Source organism: Cryptomeria japonica, chromosome 2 (assembly GCF_030272615.1).
Source record: "Cryptomeria japonica chromosome 2, Sugi_1.0, whole genome shotgun sequence".
Lineage (NCBI taxonomy): Eukaryota > Viridiplantae > Streptophyta > Pinopsida > Cupressales > Cupressaceae > Cryptomeria > Cryptomeria japonica.
The window spans coordinates 263,101,014-263,120,681 of NC_081406.1; the positions used below are offsets into that span (position 1 = coordinate 263,101,014).

General features: G+C 35.9%; 1 protein-coding gene across 1 annotated transcript in view; it reads left to right on the plus strand.

The window, feature by feature from the left end:
* Positions 1-19,668, plus strand: part of LOC131056066 (uncharacterized) — a 252,670-nt gene that overhangs the window by 141,759 nt on the left and 91,243 nt on the right. Inside the window, exons 9-10 of the mRNA XM_057990398.2 lie at positions 11,295-11,488; positions 11,697-11,763. Of these exons, the coding sequence (XP_057846381.1) occupies positions 11,295-11,488; positions 11,697-11,763 (261 nt within the window). The remainder of the gene's footprint in view (positions 1-11,294; positions 11,489-11,696; positions 11,764-19,668) is intronic.

Consider the following 19,668-nt stretch of genomic DNA (forward strand, 5'->3'; position numbering starts at 1 on the left):
CAAACTTCAACTCTTGCAATTCTTTCATTCCCAGAGTGGATCTTGGAATTCTTTGGTGCCTCTTTATGAGAATGAGTTGATACCATAGAAACAAGACTTAAATTCGACGCGGACTCGGCAAGGCTGACTCGACATGGGACTCGGCAAAAAAATCGGTAGGACTCGGCAAGACAAGGCAAATTACCAGTTTCTAGTGAGTCTCGCCTAAAGCAAGTCCTTGGAGAGTCTCGAATTGTAATGCCCCCTTCTCAGTAAGGAGAAACCAGTGGTCCATTAGCCTATTCAGGAGACTCGTAGGTTGCCTGGAATCAGGAATTAGGGTTTCCTATTTTTGTGGAATATTGTGTGAGCCAATTGATGCTTGTCTGGTGGGGATTCTTTGATTTTGACTGTGGATTCCTTCTAGGTTTTTTGAGGGCTTTGTTAATGCGTAGTAGCTTCGGTAAGATAAATGATTGAATGAGAGATAAATGAAGTCTCTCATTCAATCATTTATCATATCGATAATTATGATGAATAACTTCAAGCCCTCATTTGATAAACCATTCTTTATTTGTATATGATCAATCAACTTAGTTCGATCAAAATGCTTAACTGTCAATTATCATTCTATAGCATAGAATCCCGATTTAATATCGGTTACACTATTTGTGTTCATCGATAATTAAATCGGGTTAACCATTGCAATCCGAGTTATTTTGGTTAACTCATTTAATGATAAAACAAACAATTATCGGGTAGACCAAACATCGATTAGTATCGATGTTAACTTATGTTTGCACCGATTGATATCGGGTGGTAGAATAAATACACACCGATTGTTATCGGGTGTTAAGGCAAGCATTCACCAATTGGCATACACCGATTGTTATCGGGTGTTAATATAAGCATACACCATTTGGTAAATAAACGCCATGTAAGGCATTGCTTGACCGTACCTAGTCTGCTATATATATATATATATATCAAATGGCATTTGTGAGAAAGGACATCAAAATTCATAAATGCTCCTCTCACCTGCCATACAAAAGAAGATAGTCAGATTTAAAATTTTAAATCAGTAATACATAGAACAAGATAATATCAAATAGAATATAACTTGCATATTGAATGTAAATTGAACATCATTTGCATGGTATCAGAGCTATAGTTAAATCGAACCTGAGGCTGTTCAATTTTATGTAAAATTCAAATCAGGCATATATTCAACATCACAATCCTATCAATGGCTAGCATTATTAGATTTGAAGACAGACTTGGAGGAGGTGATGACTTCTCCACATGGAAATTCAGAATTCAAATGATTCTAAAAGAAAATAAAGTCGAATCATTTGTAAAGACTGAAACTGAAGAACCTGAGACTGAACCTGATAAAGTAATTTGGAGAGAAGGAAATGATAAGGCTATCAAAATCATAGTTGATGGGGTAAGGAACAACATTATGCCCATTAGAAGGAAACATGAAACAACCTTCAACATGTTCAAAGCACTTGAAGATGCTTTTGAGATATCTAATGCTAGTAGAACCTTGGCTCTAAAAAGAGAAATAAATCACATAGTCATGATAAAAGGAGAATCAGTCAATGCCTACTTCATGCAAATATCTGCCCTAAGGGATGAACTGGCAACCCTTGGATATGAGATCCAAAGCAAAGAATTAACCCTCATTGCTCTAGATGGGTTGCCTAGCATATGGGAAACATTCTTCCAAGGCATCAGTGCAAGGGATAAGTTCCCAAAATTCGATAGGCTAAAGGCTGACTATGTCCAAGAGGAATCAAAGCAAAATAAGAAAGGGATCAAACAGAAGAATATAGATGAAGATCTTCATGTTCTAAATACGAACTCAAACAAGAAAGGCAAGCAGAAGCAATTCAGGAAGAGAAAAGGTCGTCACGGCAAGAACTCCTTCAAGAAGGACCTCTCTCAGATTCAGTGTTACAGATGTGACAAATTTGGGCACTATGTTGCCAAATGTCTAGAAAGAGCTAAACAAGCCACATTTGCCAAAACAGGAAAATCCAAAAGGGAAGAGGACTCCGAGAAGTATGTACTCTATTCAACACTCACAAATCAAGCATCAAACAAAGTGAACTCCTGGGTGATCGACAGTGGCTCATCTAGACACATCACAGGATTCAGAGAAGTACTAGACTCCATCAAAGAAGAGAATGGTGAGGATGTAACTATCGAAGATGATTCTACACACCCTGTGAAAGGAGTTTGAACCTGCACCATCAAACTAAAGTCGGGTGTATCATTACAACTTAGAGGAGTGCTATATGTTCCAGGCATCAAGAGAAATCTAGTCTCAATATCAACACTGGAGGACAATGGATACAGAGTAACCTTCATGGACAACAAAGTATTGGCTTGGCCAAAGAACTTAGCCATTAAGAAAGCTAAAACAATTGGTCAAAGACAAGGCTATTTGTATGAGCTATGTACAGAGCCCAACTTAGCCCTAATTCATGAGACTACAGATACCAACGAAATCTAGCATAGAAGACTAGGCCACCTAAATTTTAGAGCTTTATCATCAATGGGAGACCTTGTCACAGGTCTACCTAAGTTAAAGCAATATCATTTAGGGGCATGCACAAGATGTGCCCTAGGTAAAAATACTAAGGGTGCTTTTCAGAATAGTACTAGGAAAACAAGTAAAATTTTAGAGTTAGTTCATTCTGATGTATGTGGACCTATGTCCGTACCTTCATTGGGGAGATTTCTGTATTATGTAATATTTGTTGATGACTACTCTAGGAAAACTTGGATGTACTTTCTAAAATGTAAAGAATCAGAAGAGATCCTTAATAGGTTTAAAGAATTCAAATCAATAACAGAGAACTACTCAGGAAATAAAATTAAAACCCTAAGAACTAACAATGGGGGAGAATACACATCATAATTATTTAAAGAGTTTTGTAAAAATTTAGGGATTAAGAGGGAGTTAACAAGACCTTATAACCCTGAACAAAATGGGATAGCTGAAAGGAAAAATAGGACAATCGTTGAAGCTGCCAAAGCTATGATTCTTGATCAGAATCTAAATATCAATCTTTGGGCAGAAGCAACTAGCACTGTTGTATATATTCAAAACAGATGTCTCCACTCTCATCTTGAAGATAAGATCCCTGAGGAAGTCTTTACTAAATCAAAACCTGATATTAGCCACCTTAGGATATTTGGATGCCCTGTCTATATTCATGTACCTAAGGAGAAAAGATTAAAATTACAGCCTTCTGGAAAAAAGGGGAATCTTTGTAGGATATAGTGAAACCTCCAAGGCTTACAGGATCTATATACCTGGTCAAAAGAATATTGAACTAAGCAGGGATGTTATCTTTGAAGAAGACTTAGCTTTCAAAAGAGCCCAAAGCTCTCTAGACCCTGAAGTCTATATCCCCACCCCTAGCATAGATAGAGATCCTACTCCTGAGCTTCAGAGGGGGAATCCTGAGGAAACCATAAGTGAAACTCAAAGTCCACCTAGAGAAAACCTCAAGAAAAGACCACTATGGGCCACCAAAACTGCAGCAGAAGCTCAAAAGTTTGTTGCTCTTTCAAGAACTTTCAGGGAAAGCAAAAGGCCTAACAAATTCACTAGCTATGTTGCCCTTATGAATGATCTCTCCAAAGCCGAACCAAACAATGTATCAGAGGCTCTTGAACATCAAGTATGGAAGGATGCCATGTCTGAAGAAGTATCAGTCCATTATGAAAAATGATGTTTGGGAGATTGTTCCTAGGCCAACTAAGAAATCTGTTGTTTCATCTAAATGGCTTTTTAAGATCAAACATGCTGCAGACAGTAGTATTGAAAAACATGAGGCTAGATTTGTAGCTAGAGGTTTCTCTCAAAGGGAAGGAATAGATTATGAAGAAACTTTTGCACCTGTTGCTAGATATACATCAATAAGAGTTGTATTATCCATTGCAGCAGCTAAGGGGTGGAAGGTACACCAGATGGATGTTATGACATCATTTTTAAATGGTGAGATCTCAAAAGAAGTCTACCTAGAGTAACCTGAAGGGTTTGAAATTTATGATGCAGAGTCTCATGTGTGCAGACTCAAGAAAGCTTTCTATGGGCTTAAACAGGCTCCCAGGGCCTGGTATGAAAGAATTGACACCTATCTCTCAGGACTAGGCTTCTCTAAAAATGATGCAGATCCTAATCTCTACTACAAAAGAAATAAAGGTGATATGCTAATGTTAATTTTATATGTTGATGACTTATTAATCACAGGAAATGATCATCTTATAGATCAATGCAAGAAAGATCTATCCAAAGAATTTGATATGAAGGACTTAGGACTCCTTCATTACTTCCTAGGATTGGAAGTATGGCAGAATTCTGACAACTTTATACTAAACCAAGGAAAGTATACCTTGGATATATTGAAGAGATTCAGAATGCTAAACTGTAGGCCCATGACCTCTCCTATGGAAACCAATTTACATAAACTTAAAGAAGCAGCAACAGAGTCACAACCCACTGACTCTACTCAATACAGACAGATGATTGGGTCCCTGATGTACCTGGTGAATACAAGGCCAGATATCTGTTATGCAGTTAATGCCTTAAGCCAGTTCATGTGTGAACCTAAGGAGATACACCTGGTTGCAGTAAAGCACATCATGAGATACCTACAAGGTACTCTAAACCTTGGTCTCAAATATGAGAAAGTTGACATAAACCTACATGGATTTACAGATTCAAATTGGGTTGGAAGTGTAACTGACAGAAAAAGCACCTCAGGGTGTTGCTTAGTCTGGGTTCAGCCATGGATCAGTAGGAAACAGTCCTCTATAGCTCAAAGCTCCATCGAGGCAGAATACATTGCAGCTTCTATGGCTGCTCGAGAGGCAGTATGGCTTAGAAAGTTGCTTGTGGGGTTGTTTGGATAACCTATGCAACCCACTATTATACACTATGACAATCAGAGCTGCATGAAACTTTCAGTTAACCCAGTGTTCCATGACAGATCCAAGCATATTGAGATCCCCTAATACTATGTGCGAGATATGGTAGACAGAAATGTAATTCAATTAGAATATGTTTGTATAGGAGATCAAATGACAGATATTCTAACCAAACCTCTTTCCAAGGTGAAGGTTGATCACTTCAGAAAAGGTTTAGGTATGATAGAAAGGTAATTTGCTTTGTAATCTGTATTTACATATCAATAAGATGTTTAATGTGTAAACTTCTTTGTCATGATAGGACATTTTGGATTTTTATCCCTTGAGTTCATATCTAAGAGGTGACAATCTCTCAAGATAATGAACACTTGTATGGAGACATTATAAGGTGACGATCTTATAATGTCCAAACCAGTTATCATGTTGGATCTCTGGTGTATCATGGATGAGCCATGAGTGTGTTGTGGTAAAACATTTATATGAAATGTTAGTTCACCTACCACAACTTGGATAAAGATGAGAATTGAATATTTTCTCATATGATTATCCTTAAGTATTGCGTGCTTAGGCAATACTGATATCACGTGTTAAGGTGATATCCTGTCATCACAAGATTGATGTGATAGACACTTTGTATCACGTGTTTAGGTGATACTTCATATCATGTGATTAGGTGATATGATCTCCTAGAAGGTTAGATTGTGTAAAAGAATGCTAAATATCATTTGAATTGTGATGCTTGATACACTGCTCTCATTTATCTTACCTAGCTAAGAGGGAGTGTTAATGCATAGTAGCTTCGGTAAGATAAATGATTGAATGAGAGATAAATGAAGTCTCTCATTCAATCATCTATCATATCGATAATTATGATGAATAACTTCAAGCCCTCATTTGATAAACCATTCTTTATTTGTATATGATCAATCAAATTAGTTCGATCAAAATGCTTAACTGTCAATTATCATTCTATAGCATAGAATCCCGATTTAATATTGGTTACACTATTTGTGTTCACCGATTATTAAATCGGGTTAACCATTGCAATCCGAGTTAATTCGGTTAACTCATTTAATGATAAAACAAACAATTATCGGGTATACCAAACATCGATTAGTATCGATGTTAACTTATGTTTGCACCGATTGATATCGGGTGGTAGAATAAATATACACCGATTGTTATCGGGTGTTAAGGCAAGCATTCACCGATTGGCATACATCAATTGTTATCGGGTGTTAATATAAGCATACACCGTTTAACGCCATGTATTATTATTATAGCGAAGGGGCACGATCAAGTAATGTCTTGATTGGCCATGTCTAAAAAGACATGGCCGGTCAAGGCATTGCTTGACCGTACCCAGTCTGCTATATATATATCAAATGGCATTTGTGAGAAAGGACATCGGAATTCATAAATGCTCCTCTCACCTGCCATACAAAAGAAGATAGTCAGATTTAAAATTTTAAATCAGTAATACATAGAACAAGATAATATCAAATAGAATATAACTTGCATATTGAATGTAAATTGAACATCATTTACAGGCTTCACAGAGGTATAACATGCATCTTGTTCAGAAGTGATTTCTGAACTTACTATTTTTAGTAAGTTGGTGGTAGCTGACTGGATTTTGAGGTTTTTTTGGGTTTTCTGAGCTCATTCACGAGGTTCTACGAGCATGTTTTTCGGAGTTGTTTTCATGACTTACTATTTTTTGTAAGTGTCATCTTAGGCAGTACTATTTTTGGCAGTCTTGGGCAGAGCTCCAATCCAGTTCAGATTAGTGATTTCCTGCACTTTAGTTCACAGTTTGATTTGGCAGTGATCAGTAGTTGATTTATAATTGATTAATTAAATATTATTAATTTATCCTAAAGTTTGATATTTAATTATTTTTACTGATCAATTTTGGAGGAATGACTTAGGAAGGAAAAAATTATATCATTTATCCTAAGTCACATTTTATTTCCTAAGTCAAGAGGGTGCCCAAAATGAAGTCATTTCACACTTTATAATGTTTTCTCATGTTCGAACTTGTGTACCTTGGTAAAGTTCGACTAGGAGGCCTGAAATGGGACGCCATGTCTTGAGGGGGTCATGTAATGAGATGCAAATGAAATTAAACCGAATTTGGTGCCATGTTCATTTGAATTTGAGATTCAAAAATCTATAAATACAAGGTTGTACGCCTCATTTTGATCATCTTGGTGAATTTATATCTTTATGCTGCCCAAATGGTGATTGAATCCGAGCTTCAAAGTTGTGGCTTCCTAGCTTGCACAATTTCGTACTTGAAATACAGTACCTAGCTGATTCAGTGTGTTGTTGGAGTCATTTGAGAGTGTGTTTTCAGTTTTCAGTGTGTGTTCAGTGTTTTCTGTGTTGCTGGTTTGGTGTGGCTGAAGCGAAGTTTTGTTCATATCTCCCTACCTGTGCGACAGATCATTCTGGGTAACGGCTCATCGGAAGCATATTGGTTGGGTGATTATTCTTCTATTTTGGTGTGGCTTTTGGAGTGAGTTTGAATTTTTAGCAGCAAGTCAAACTTCTAGTGCTGGCTGCACCTATTTGGAGGTGCCTCAGGTTGCGTTCTTGCTCTTTGTTGGCATTTTTGGTGCTGGTTTATGCTCTTATATTGGTCACCTTGGTCATATCTTCCATTTGCCTGTGTTCGTGTGTGATTTGGAGCTGTTTTGAGGAAGTTGTGTCTCTCTCAGTGTTGCTGGTCCATTTCTGGAGTTGCTGGTATTTTACATCAGATTTGGTTATTTGTGTTTTAGCTTGTATTTCTCTGAGTTCCATTGTTATGTTTCCTAGTACTTCATTGTAATCATCATTGTAATCGGGTAAGGGGGCCCTTGGGCAGAAACAGAATTTATTTGATGTTTGAAGAGGTCAATTTAATTTAATACTGCACCCTTCAGTCAATGCGTGGTAAAAGAAGCCTTATCAGGAGGTAGTTGAATCTGTTTTGGTGCTAGCCACAGCCTTAGAAGACTTGATAATTCCTATTGCTGCCTTGGTGAAGTTGTGGGCTCTCCAAATTCAATACCAGCAGTCTAGAATTCAGTAAGGTAATTGAAGCTAAGTCTCAAGTAAAGGCAGAGTTTGGACCTTTCAGATAAATCGATTGAGACAAGTAATCAACATACAAGACAAGGAGTCAGCAGATAAGACAAACACATGGGCCACTTATTCTTTGGTGCTATAGAATTGGAGTTGATTCGATGGAGCTAAGACAATTTTTTTGGAAAAAAGACAAGCAGTGACCATATTTGTCTTTGCTAAATACGTTGACTCTTACCAAAGGGTTGATTGACACTCTTCTCTACCAGCAGCAAGTCTTTCAAGGCTGAACATGGTTAATTAAACTGATTGATGCTGGTCAATTGATTTGACCCTTTGCTGGATGCCTTCCTTCCTCCTGATAGTTATTGGTTTTGAGTGTAGTTGCAAGCTGGAGTGTAAGTTTATCAAATCATTGTGGTCGTGGGAGTTCTCTGGGACATTTGAGAAGGGCCTTAAAATGGTCTGTAGCAGCAGGTGTTGCAATTTTCAGTATGTACCTGTGCAACCTTCGTGGTGTGCAGGCTTGACATAGCTACAAGTGACTTATGAGAAGAATTACAAGTGCAGATATATCAACAAGAGTTGTTTGGAGTCTAATGAATGTTGTGAAGGGCTATTCCTTAAGCCAATCTGTACAAACTCTTATGTCATTAGTGTACAATGTATTCATACGAGTCAGAAAATTCTTTTGCAAACTTAATTGAATATCCATAAATTCCTATGCATTAAACATTAAGACAACTATACACATTGCATAGTGGCAACTGAAACCAATAAACCTCAATCATGCAAACTGTTTGACATCATTCCAGTAAACTGAATCAAGGAGAAAGGTGCAAAAGTTTGCCCTTTCTCCGAGTTATCATCTAGAGGAAATTATTAGCCTATTTTATTCCTATGGGCTAATTAGATTGATGCAAGGGAATAAATTAATTAATTAAATGTTAAATAGTCCTAAGTCCTTGGGATTATTTATACTTAATTAATTAGTAGTTGGTCATACTTTATTTTATAAAGTGACTTTATGATAATGTCAATGACAAATTATAAAGTAAAGTCACTTTTGGAGGGAAAAGAAAAAAAAGAGAAAGAAATAAAATAGAGTATCACTTTTGAAAAGGAAAAGCATTATAAAAGGAGGAAAAAGTGAAATGAGGATTCATTCTTGAGTGTTATTTTCAAACAAACTTTTCCTTGAGAGCTTGAGAGCTTTAGCTTGCAGGTTTAGTAAACCCTAGGACAGAAACCCTAGAGGTTTTGGCTATTTGGACGGAAACCTAGATCAGCCCACTTGGTGAATTCATATCAAGATTCACAGTTGCACATCATTGATCAGTTTTCATCGAGATTTGATGATCTATCTCACAGATTTTTAGAGGGTTTGTTATTTTATGTATGGAGGCATTCCGGGTATGTGTTACTTGATGGCATTAGCGATTTTCTGATTTGTAACAGCAGCATGTGTTTGTAAACAGCAATACTTTTATATATCAAAAGAATACCATTGGCTTATTTAGATTCTTTGTATTTCATTGATTGATTTCCTTGAAAATCTATATTGTTCATCTTGCATATTCAATCTGCATGTTTGCATGTCGTAACATTACATTATGATGAAACAATACATGAGTAAAAACGAAAACCCAAATCAGATTTGAAGCATTATCCAAGTCCGGGATATTTCATGCCATTAAATTGAATCAAGGAGAAAGGTGCAAAAATTTGGATCAAATCAGAGGTAGCATCTTACATTATAGTCAGAAATATCGAATGAAATTGCTATAGCTTATATTCATGGTTAATTGTTTATTTGTATAAAACTGGATGGTTCTTTGCCACTTTAGAATAGATTTGTAACTTTAGAAGGTTATGTTGCCAAGCCATTAGTAATTTGTTTCAATCTTGCATTTTCATTCATTGGAGAGTTGTGCAGCTTCCTGCCAATTAGTTAGTGTCTCAATCACTATATACTTTCACCTTGCTCACATTGGGATCTTGGTGATTTGAAAGTATACAATTTATTCATAAATTTGTAGAAATAGAAAACTCAGTTTGGGGACATAATAGGACACCTTGAAGTCACCCTGGTTGACTGGGGGATGCTAGCAAACCCCAAAAAGAGGATACATCCTCAAAATTGCCAGAAAGAAGGGACAGGAAGGGACATTGCCTTGGAGCTCCCAAGTCCAATGGATGTCTAGGACATCACGTAGACTCTCAGAAGACTTTGGTGAATGAAAATTCATGGCCAGCAGCCAGTATCTAATCACCAGCAAACAAAACTGGCAAAAGTTAATTTAAATAGCTGGCCAAAGGTTGCAAGCCATTGCATCAAGATTTGATTGTTTGGTCTAACTCAATTCAAGAAAGACAGGCTGAGAATTTTCTGATGATACAATGAAATGATTCTCCTTGAAAGTGTAGGTCCTTTAGCAGGTTAGTTTGCAGATGGATTCTACTTGGGTGGCAGTTCAATCTACCCCAACTTGACTAGTTGCAATGCATAGAAAGTAGCATGGGCTATCCTAGAAAAACCAACAAAGTGATGGGAAAGGCCTTGTCATGGACCACTTTAAGGAAACTCTCATGGTGCAGGGTTCTATGGTCTGCTAAAAAGACGTGGTGGAGAGCAGTTTTTTTGTTACAGTTTGTGGTGATTATGAATACGAACAATGCATATGGTGTTTTTGATCTCCTGCAGGCACTGGTCACCGTCAACATTTTGAAGAAAATTCACTAGATATTAAATGGTTGGCTTTTCTTTTAAAGTTTTTCAGTTGTTCTAAGTGGAACCAATTTGGGCTACTTTAAATATATCCTACCACATCTTTGCTAGAATCTGTGGTGACATTCAAATTAATTATTATATATATTCTGTAGTTGGTGTGCTATTACTAATCTATGATCAATGTAAAAGCTGGCTTATCCAGTAGCTTTTTCTGCTGCTTTGCATTTCTCTAAATGCATGAGCCGGATTTGATGTATTTTACTCTATCTTTTTAACAGAATGCCTTTGACCTTAAAAGAAAAATCTTGACAAAGAGAACTATGTCATATGCAACATAATCTTTCTTCTGTTCAATTTAAGTTATGCCTGGTTTCCAAAGGAGTAAGGATAATAGGAAATTTAAACCTAAATCTTTGGATTAATTTCTCTGTGTAAACATTGACACATATGTTCTGATTGTTTAGTGTTAAGTATTATGCCAACAACCCAGAGGTTTATTGTATATATTTTATTTCTTAAATTTGATTTTTTATTAATGAACTTAATTTTCTTTTGTGATCTGCAGGAACTTATACAAGCAGTTCCACCTTTTGAATTATTACTTGATCGAGGAAAGCGGAGTCACATCCTAAGTAACTTTGCAAAGAATTCTAATGCTGAAAGCCAGAAGCCTAAAATTGTCCGTGATGCTGAAATTGCCATTGCATCTCTTACTGCTTGTGAGGAGGCCATTGAGAAAGAACTGGTTTTATCAACATCGTATGCTTAGAATCTGGACTACACTTTTTCTAGAGTATAATGATGAACTTATGCTTCTAGTTAAAATGACAAATATTCAGCTGGATATACAGAAATAGATTTCAGCAGTCTGTATTTTCTTTTCTCCTTTTCTGGGCATAAATTTGAAAGAAAACATCGTGCGGGGGAAACAAATTGAATAGTTTATTGGCCTCTTCTTTTGTTGTAGGTACATTCCAGGAATGGAGGTAACACTCTCCGGACGTTTGAAGAGCCTCTATAGCACATATTGCAAGGTGTATCCTTTTGAATGTTTTATTCATTGCAAGTTTTAGTGAGTACTTTGAACTTAAGTTGAACTTTATAAGATCTTATTTTAGAGTCTATAATATTCAATAGCCACACATGGATAAGTCATGCAAGAGAGGCCCCAGAAAGCATGCACCATAACTTTTACTATTAGTGTCCTAAATGTTTCATTTTTTAAGTGTCAAGTTAGCCTCTATCATCAGAAGTGCAGACGGAACTTATAAACAAAGTCTGTTGAGAGATATTTTTACATACTGTTAACTGTTATCAAGTTGAATCAATGAATTGAGCATGTTTCTAGAAAATCATAAGCATTTCAAACTTCATATTTTCTCGGTTCCTTAATAACCATCATGTGAATTCAGATGACAAATTGGATTTTATCAATGATTTTAATAAGAGATTGTGTTCTGGGATCCATGGGCATTAAATGTATAAATGTGATGTTGCTATGTTAGCAAGATGATTCTAGATATTTTATAACACTGGAGTTTGACCACCTATTGCTTTTAACATTCTTCAGTTTTTTATTTGTTTTTCATTTCACCCATATTATTTTTAACAAAAATTGACCAATTTCCAAAATGAATTATAATAAATTACTCACACAATTTAAAACTCATTTTTAATGATGGAGGACATGACTGAACTCTCATGTCCCGCTGTAAATAATTTAAATCAATAGCAATAAATTTGAAATGAATTATTTTCTTCCTTGGCACACCTCTAGGTACTGGAGTCATTTATGTTATTGTTTCTTTCATCTTATTTTCTATTTATTTAGATATCTGTGTAGTCCTTGTCATGCATCTGTCTTAATATTTTTGGTTCTATAGTATTCTTCCTCTTGTCTATTTTCATCTTTCTACCATTTCCCTCTGTCATTTTCTCCTCTATGCCATTCTGCACATCTCCTAAAAACTGTTCATCTTGTTGTCATTTTGTGCTTTGTCTTTGTCCAAATTTGATTGGATATTTTGTCTATACTTTTAATTTTTCCATTGTTTCACAGTGCACATCTTGCTCCTTGTCCCATAATTCTCTCATTGATTTGCATCACTCCTTTCTTCACTTTCTTGATGTTTCAAATTTCAGTTTTAAACTTCTCTTTAGCTGCCATGCCTGATACTTTTCTGATATACATTCTCCATCATCTTATTGCTTGTTTTTGTAGTGCACCTACTAGGTACATTGTACACTTACGAATATATTTGTATTTTGAAATAAAAAAATAAAAAACATAATTTATAATATATAATATGATAGTTTGAGAATGAACGAATTGGTGATATAGGTTATTCATATGCATATCAAGGGCTATGTTTTGTAGGATGGGTCTCTTCAAGGTGTAAGGTGACATCTTGGTAGGAACTATTAATAACTAATGAGGCATAATCAGGTGCATTACATGCTTTCCAGTTTTGGAAAGGCTTTACACTCAAAGCACTACGAGAATACATAAACAAATCTGACTTTGATAAATGTATAGAGTAGTAATCCATAGAATTAGGCTCAATCCATGCAAGGCATATTTTGCTAGACATTTAGTATCCCACAAATTAATACTTCGATTGCATATACTTGAGTATTGCAGACATGAACTCCAAGAATCCCTTTGAGAACTTGGATTCAAAATCCATGTAGATTTCCAAGAATCAAGAGTAAGTTTTAGGACATTTTATTTAGAGGCAAATTATTTTGTAATAAGGGTGCTAGTAGTGTTCAAGTTGTAGTTTCTTTTGATCTTGTTGATTGATATATTCGAAAAGTTAGTGAAATTGGTTGGCTATTGATATTGGATTGGTTCATGGTTGGAATATCTTTGACATTTGTTTGTACTACTTTATCATCATTGAAATTCATTACATAAATTAATGTTTGTTTATCACAATGTTCCATGGGGGACATATCCGTCCCCTCCAAACCAGGCATTTTTTAAAATGAGGACATTCCAAAGAGCAGAGACTTGGGGGAAATGCCCCCCTATTGTTTCAGTAAGAATCGTTTCTGGGAAAGAATTGGCAAACCAAAAGTTTGGATTTAAAAAAAAACATTAACAATTGTAGAAAAAGAGACAAAAATGACTTTTTTTTAAATTGTAGGCATTTCCGTAGCATAGAGATATAGGGAAAAAATAAAAAAGTGTTTAACCCACAAATTGTAGAAAATAGGTTTTTGTCATTTATATTCATATTTCTGATTACATTGCATGTAATATCCCCTGCAGTTATTAGACTGAACATACAAGGAATATTCACAAATTGTTGGCTGTCAACCTGCTGTTCTAACTCACAGTCTTTATAACCTGCGTGTTATGCGGTTTTTCTAGGCTGCAGGTTAACTTGTGTGTTATGCTGTTCATGGCTCAAGGAATATTGTCAAACAATTCATTTGCAAACTTCTAGCTTACTGGTTGTTTAACAGTCTGATATGTTCTTATTAAACTGATTATAGATAGCTTCCAATGCTTGAGAATCAACACTTCAATGCATAAATTATCATCAAGATGCTTAAATGACTCTTTGGGACCTTAATCAATGCATAGAGATGAATTTTCAGTGTCAAATATGCACCTACAGCCAAGTGGCACTTTGACAAACATTTGGCACGTAAACTGACATCATTAAAGACATATCAACAAGTATTGATCTGCAACTTATTCTCTTTTATTCATAAAATAATTGGTTCCATTCAATGACTAAACAAGGGCCAATTACTTAGCAACTCAACAATGACTTCTCAGATAATCTGAAGACACATGACAGCATTGATGTATGCATACAACTGATAATTACAAGGGAGAATTGATGCCAAAAGAACCTGATGAAATCGCCTAGCTTGGCAATTAAAGAAGCAAGCGATATCACAAATTTTGGAGCCTTCAATGAACAAAATCGACCCTCTCTCCAAATCGCCCCTGCCACTGTCATAAGATTTGATATTAATTAAATTTCTGCTCCAAACTCTCCTCTTTACTTCTGAAAGGAATCTCTGACCACCAACAAGCAGATTGCTATTCCCAAATACCAAGTTCGATGCCTATCCAAAGAGCAATCAGCAAAATCAAACCAATGGAGGTTGCAGTCTGATTTGTTTTCAGATCTGCAATACTCCTGCAACAACACTATTCCTCTCCAAATGTTCTCTATGACGTATCGCCTTATGCTCTCAAAGCTAGCACTGACCTCTAGTGAAGGACTTAGAGCTTCAGCTAAGGGGTAATGGCAAAATTGTGGGTTTGAAGGATGGAGCCCAATTTGTTTCAGACCTGCTCTACGGGCAGCAATCTCCCAAATTCCACCTTCAATTGGTCTTCTACTGAAATCACCTTTCTTTCCCAATGAGAATCGATGCACCAATATGCCGAATATGAAAGGACTGAAAATACCTCAAAGATGTCTACCATGAAATTCACATGAACTCAATAAGCACAATGTGAAGGACTAAGATTATCCCTCACTCTCAGCAGCAACCCCTCGGAGGATCTCTCACCACCTCAGTTATGCAAATCATAGGGAGTTTTTGTTCCCAAATGATTAGTCTGCAAAAACCCTTGGCTACACAAGTCTACACAAGAGAAAATATCCAATTACCAATGCCCAACAATGAGGCTGCCTCCTCTATTTATTCTTTTCCCTCAAGAGGTTGACTTCTTTCTAGAAGATTCTTTTCTAACAAACTCATATTCTCTTATTACACTTTATTATTTTATTACACATTAATTAATTTAATTGCACTTTAAAATATTATTACATTATGATTAAAGTGCACACGTCACAACATACGTGTAATCTCCTTATCTCACTGTAAAATCTTGTAGACATAAAATATGAAGCCACAAATATCTGCCAAGTCGACCCCCTAATTAATCCCCTTGGCCTATGAGGGTCAAATGATAGTTCAAACACTTCTGCGGACCGATCCTCATGAAAATGGGGACATTACGTTGCATTGCACAAAGCGTACTTCATAGTGCATAAATAATAACTACATAATGACAGATGACAAAAAGTCAATTACAATATAGTTTGTATAATGTTAACCTATAAACTAAGTACAAAGTTCCAAAAGATCAAACATAGACAATGACTCTTGCAACTATCAGAAAAATGGGAATTATAGAAGTCAAACATGAAAATTCTTTACACAAAATAATGTTATTTCTCTATTTCACTCACTTATGCAATCATAGATTACATATGCCAATACATAGGAATTGTATCTCCTATATTTTAGGAGAACTCCCGTAACAAATCCCTTACATCATGGGATAACAAATAACCAAATGATAACAAACACATGTAAATATACAAGCTCTTAAACAAACTAACAAATACTTTTCTATGTATCTTATAATTCTAACAAACATGTGAACACTAACAATAGTTTTCCCAACATCCCCCCCTTAGTATGAACATGGTAAGAAATCACACCCTTCATTGCAGTAAGCCCAACTCTTGTGGATCATGATCTTGATTTAAAATGAAAGGTACCTCCCATCAACCTTGTATGGTTTTCACACAGGCTTATCACAAACCTGGACATGAACATGAACCCACCAACTGTCCACCTCGTGTGGTTTTTTGGATCCTCCCACAAACACTTTCAAGATCCATGAACTGCATTACACTAGTGCTTTTGTTCATTACAATATGTTATACTAGGAGGTTACATAAGAAAATAACCCACACATAGCGATTGTTGATTATTGTGCCACTCGATCTCCAATAACAGAGGAAATTTTTAGTGCAGCTAGAGATGGAATATTGATGTTATATTCCCCCCCATTATGTGAAATTTTCAATTATTACAAACATGGAAACACACACATAGAAAATGAAATGCCACCAGAGCTGATAAGCATTCCCGTCATTGGTGATTGACGAGAGGATGCTGATTGCCCTCCTTCCTCCTTTGCCTCCTGCCTCCAATTTTGAAGTTCGATTTTGTTAATTTTGAGAAAATAACATATTCCCCCCACAAAATGGACGTCGTATACAAGCGATAATGCACCCAATTACAATTAAAACAATTTTTATTTTATTTTTAACACTTATATTTAGATAGACTATTGTTTAGGTCCATCATAGATTTAGTCATAGCTGGAATTAAGGTTCTCTCCTTAAGAAATTAATCAACCATAGGTGAAGGTTTTTGATCCATGTTGGTTGTCACAAAGCTGGGAGGTTGAATCTTTGTTTTTGATTTTTAATGACCCTTGCGGTACTTCTTCAATAGTAATATCAGACAACTTAATAGTAATAAATATTAGTTTTGACAACTTAATTATTTAATTTACCTTTGCCCTTTTTTGATGCCAATTAGCTAATGGAAAAACATGGGAAATAAGCTAATGGCCACAAATTCATTTACATGCCAGAAGGGGACATTACATAAATTTAGCCTTTGAGGCTCAAGTGTGGTCTTGCTAGGTGTCCTAATCTTGGATAATCTCAGATTTCTATGTGCTAGGAGATTGTGGTGATTACATTTATCCAAGTAGGCCTTATGCTAATATCATGTAGCATTTGGGTTTTCCATGTGGCAGTATTTTGGAATTTGTGGGTTTTTACATGTAAGAAGTTTACACCAAGGTTCATTTGGGAGAAAACTGTTAACATTTGGATGTCAAAAATTCTCAATATTATGGTGTATAATAAAATCAAATTTAAAGGGAGGTTTGATGCAACAAGTTACAACAATCGAGAAAGTTGCTTTGATGATCTTTCATGTTTGAGGTCTTTATCAATTGGGGCTTTTATCCTTGTGGAGTTCACAAGTGAAGGAAAGGTGATAATAGAGGATTGTGGAGAACAAATGACATAAGAAAGGGGAGATGAAAGGTTTTGAAGATGAGTTGGAGAATGAATAGGTGGTGGGGTGGAAGGAATTTCAGAATTAGCTATTGAGGCAACATCCTTGGGTGTGGTGGTGAGTGGTTTAAAGGTGACCTAGATAAAGATAAAGAAGGATATGAAGTAGGAGAAGTGGGAAAAGAAAAAGTATGAATAGGTGACATGGCTAGAAGTTCTAGATTTGCTCACAACCAAGGAGGAGGCTTCATACTCTTTCTTGTTACTGATTTGAAATTTTTGAATCTTAGGCACTAAATCTGCATCACAAGAGGTCTTGAGTTGTTTTTGTTTCTTTCTTATCACCTTCACTACCTCTAGCAGCTGTTGTGTTTGTGCTTGAGGCTGTTATGATATACAAACTGATATTTTAACCTTATCTTTTGAAGCTTTCTGAGTAACTTTTTCCTACAAATATCTTTTACTTCGGCCCATCATAGGTTTAGTTGTAGCTGGAATTAAAGTTCTCTCCTTAAGAAATTAGTCAACCATAGGTGAAGGTTGTTGGTCCATATTGGTTGTCACAAAGCTGGGAGATAGAATCTTTGATTTTGGTTTTTAATGACCCTTGCAGTACTTCTTCAATGGTAATATCAGACAATTACTTATTGTCACGAGACTATACTCTCTTCTTTCCTCATAGTCATTTGCACAATTATCCCAATAGTCTTTTATTTTGGGTACATGTTGGAATCTACTCACCAATCTCTCGAACATGAAACCCTTGAGATCATAAGCACACTTTTCCGTAGAAAAGCTTGAAATTGAATTAAGCCACTTTCTTGTTGATACACATAGAGTCTATGTTACTAGGTTCACTACGTTCTTGGACATACTTGTATTGAACTCTTCTAGGTATGGGTCCTGGGTTGGGTATGGCTAGGGTACATACCTGATGTTGATTCTTTGGGTATAACTTGGTATTATGTTTCCTTCATTAATGTCTTAAGATACACTTGGATTTTCTTCTACCGGCATTAAGTTTGGTTTACCGGTATTAAGTATCAAGTTTGATTAAGTTACCTAGAGTCAACATTGTGCAAAGTTATATTTGAAAAATATAAGAATTCAATTAAGAAAACTATAGTTGAACTCTATAAAAATAATTCATAAATGGTTTCCATAATAAATTGTCATTTCCTCCTAGTCCATTGGGTATAGGTGTGAGGCTAGTGCAATAGTTTTGTTTTATTCAAGATGGAGGTTGAAATAGTAATAAGAAAGCATGAATAGAAGCAGTAAGGCAGCTAAGGCTCATAAAACTAAGTGATCAAGACAGGAAATAAGTACTCTCCCTAGGAGGAGATTGAATGAAGTAGCCTAGCCCTTTCCAACTTGCATTTAGGATCTCCTTTGTCCTTTTTAGATCAGTGGATTGGTATACTCCAATACACTGAGACATCCATTTTCCATGCCTTAATCAATTTCAGCTTTCCCTTTGCATCTGTTCTCCATTTTTTTCTCAACTGATGCATTGAAAATCTTCTTTCATTGGCTCTACAAAGACACTAACTAGAGATAACAAATACAACACCTGACCAAGAGAAACATGAATTTGGCAGTGATTCCTGATTTGACTTGAGAAATTGACTCAATATGAAAAATTTCATATGGGTACAACAGAAACATAATAAAATTTATAGCTAATGGATGCTGATCGATAGAGGTTGTGTATTTGGGCAATGATTACTAGTATGTTGATTCATCTCATTTTTTATTTATTTTGTGGGATCTAAGGCATTGAAGTTAGTTATCATCTTCCCTGCCAATGATGCTCGGTTCTAGAACTCATAGCCAGCTACTCCCTTGGGAGCTTCAGTGATAGTCAGCTATCACAAATTATTCAGAAAACTATTTGGTTTTTGAGATAATCTCCACTCAGGAAAACTATTATGAATTTTTTTGAGATGAACATTCCTCTCTAACTCTGTGTGTATTCCAGATATCTCCACTAAGGGGTTGGCTATGCCATATGCTTCTTAAGATAGGGAGTGATTGGATCCATATTAAATCATCACATTGAATTCTTATTTACTATGA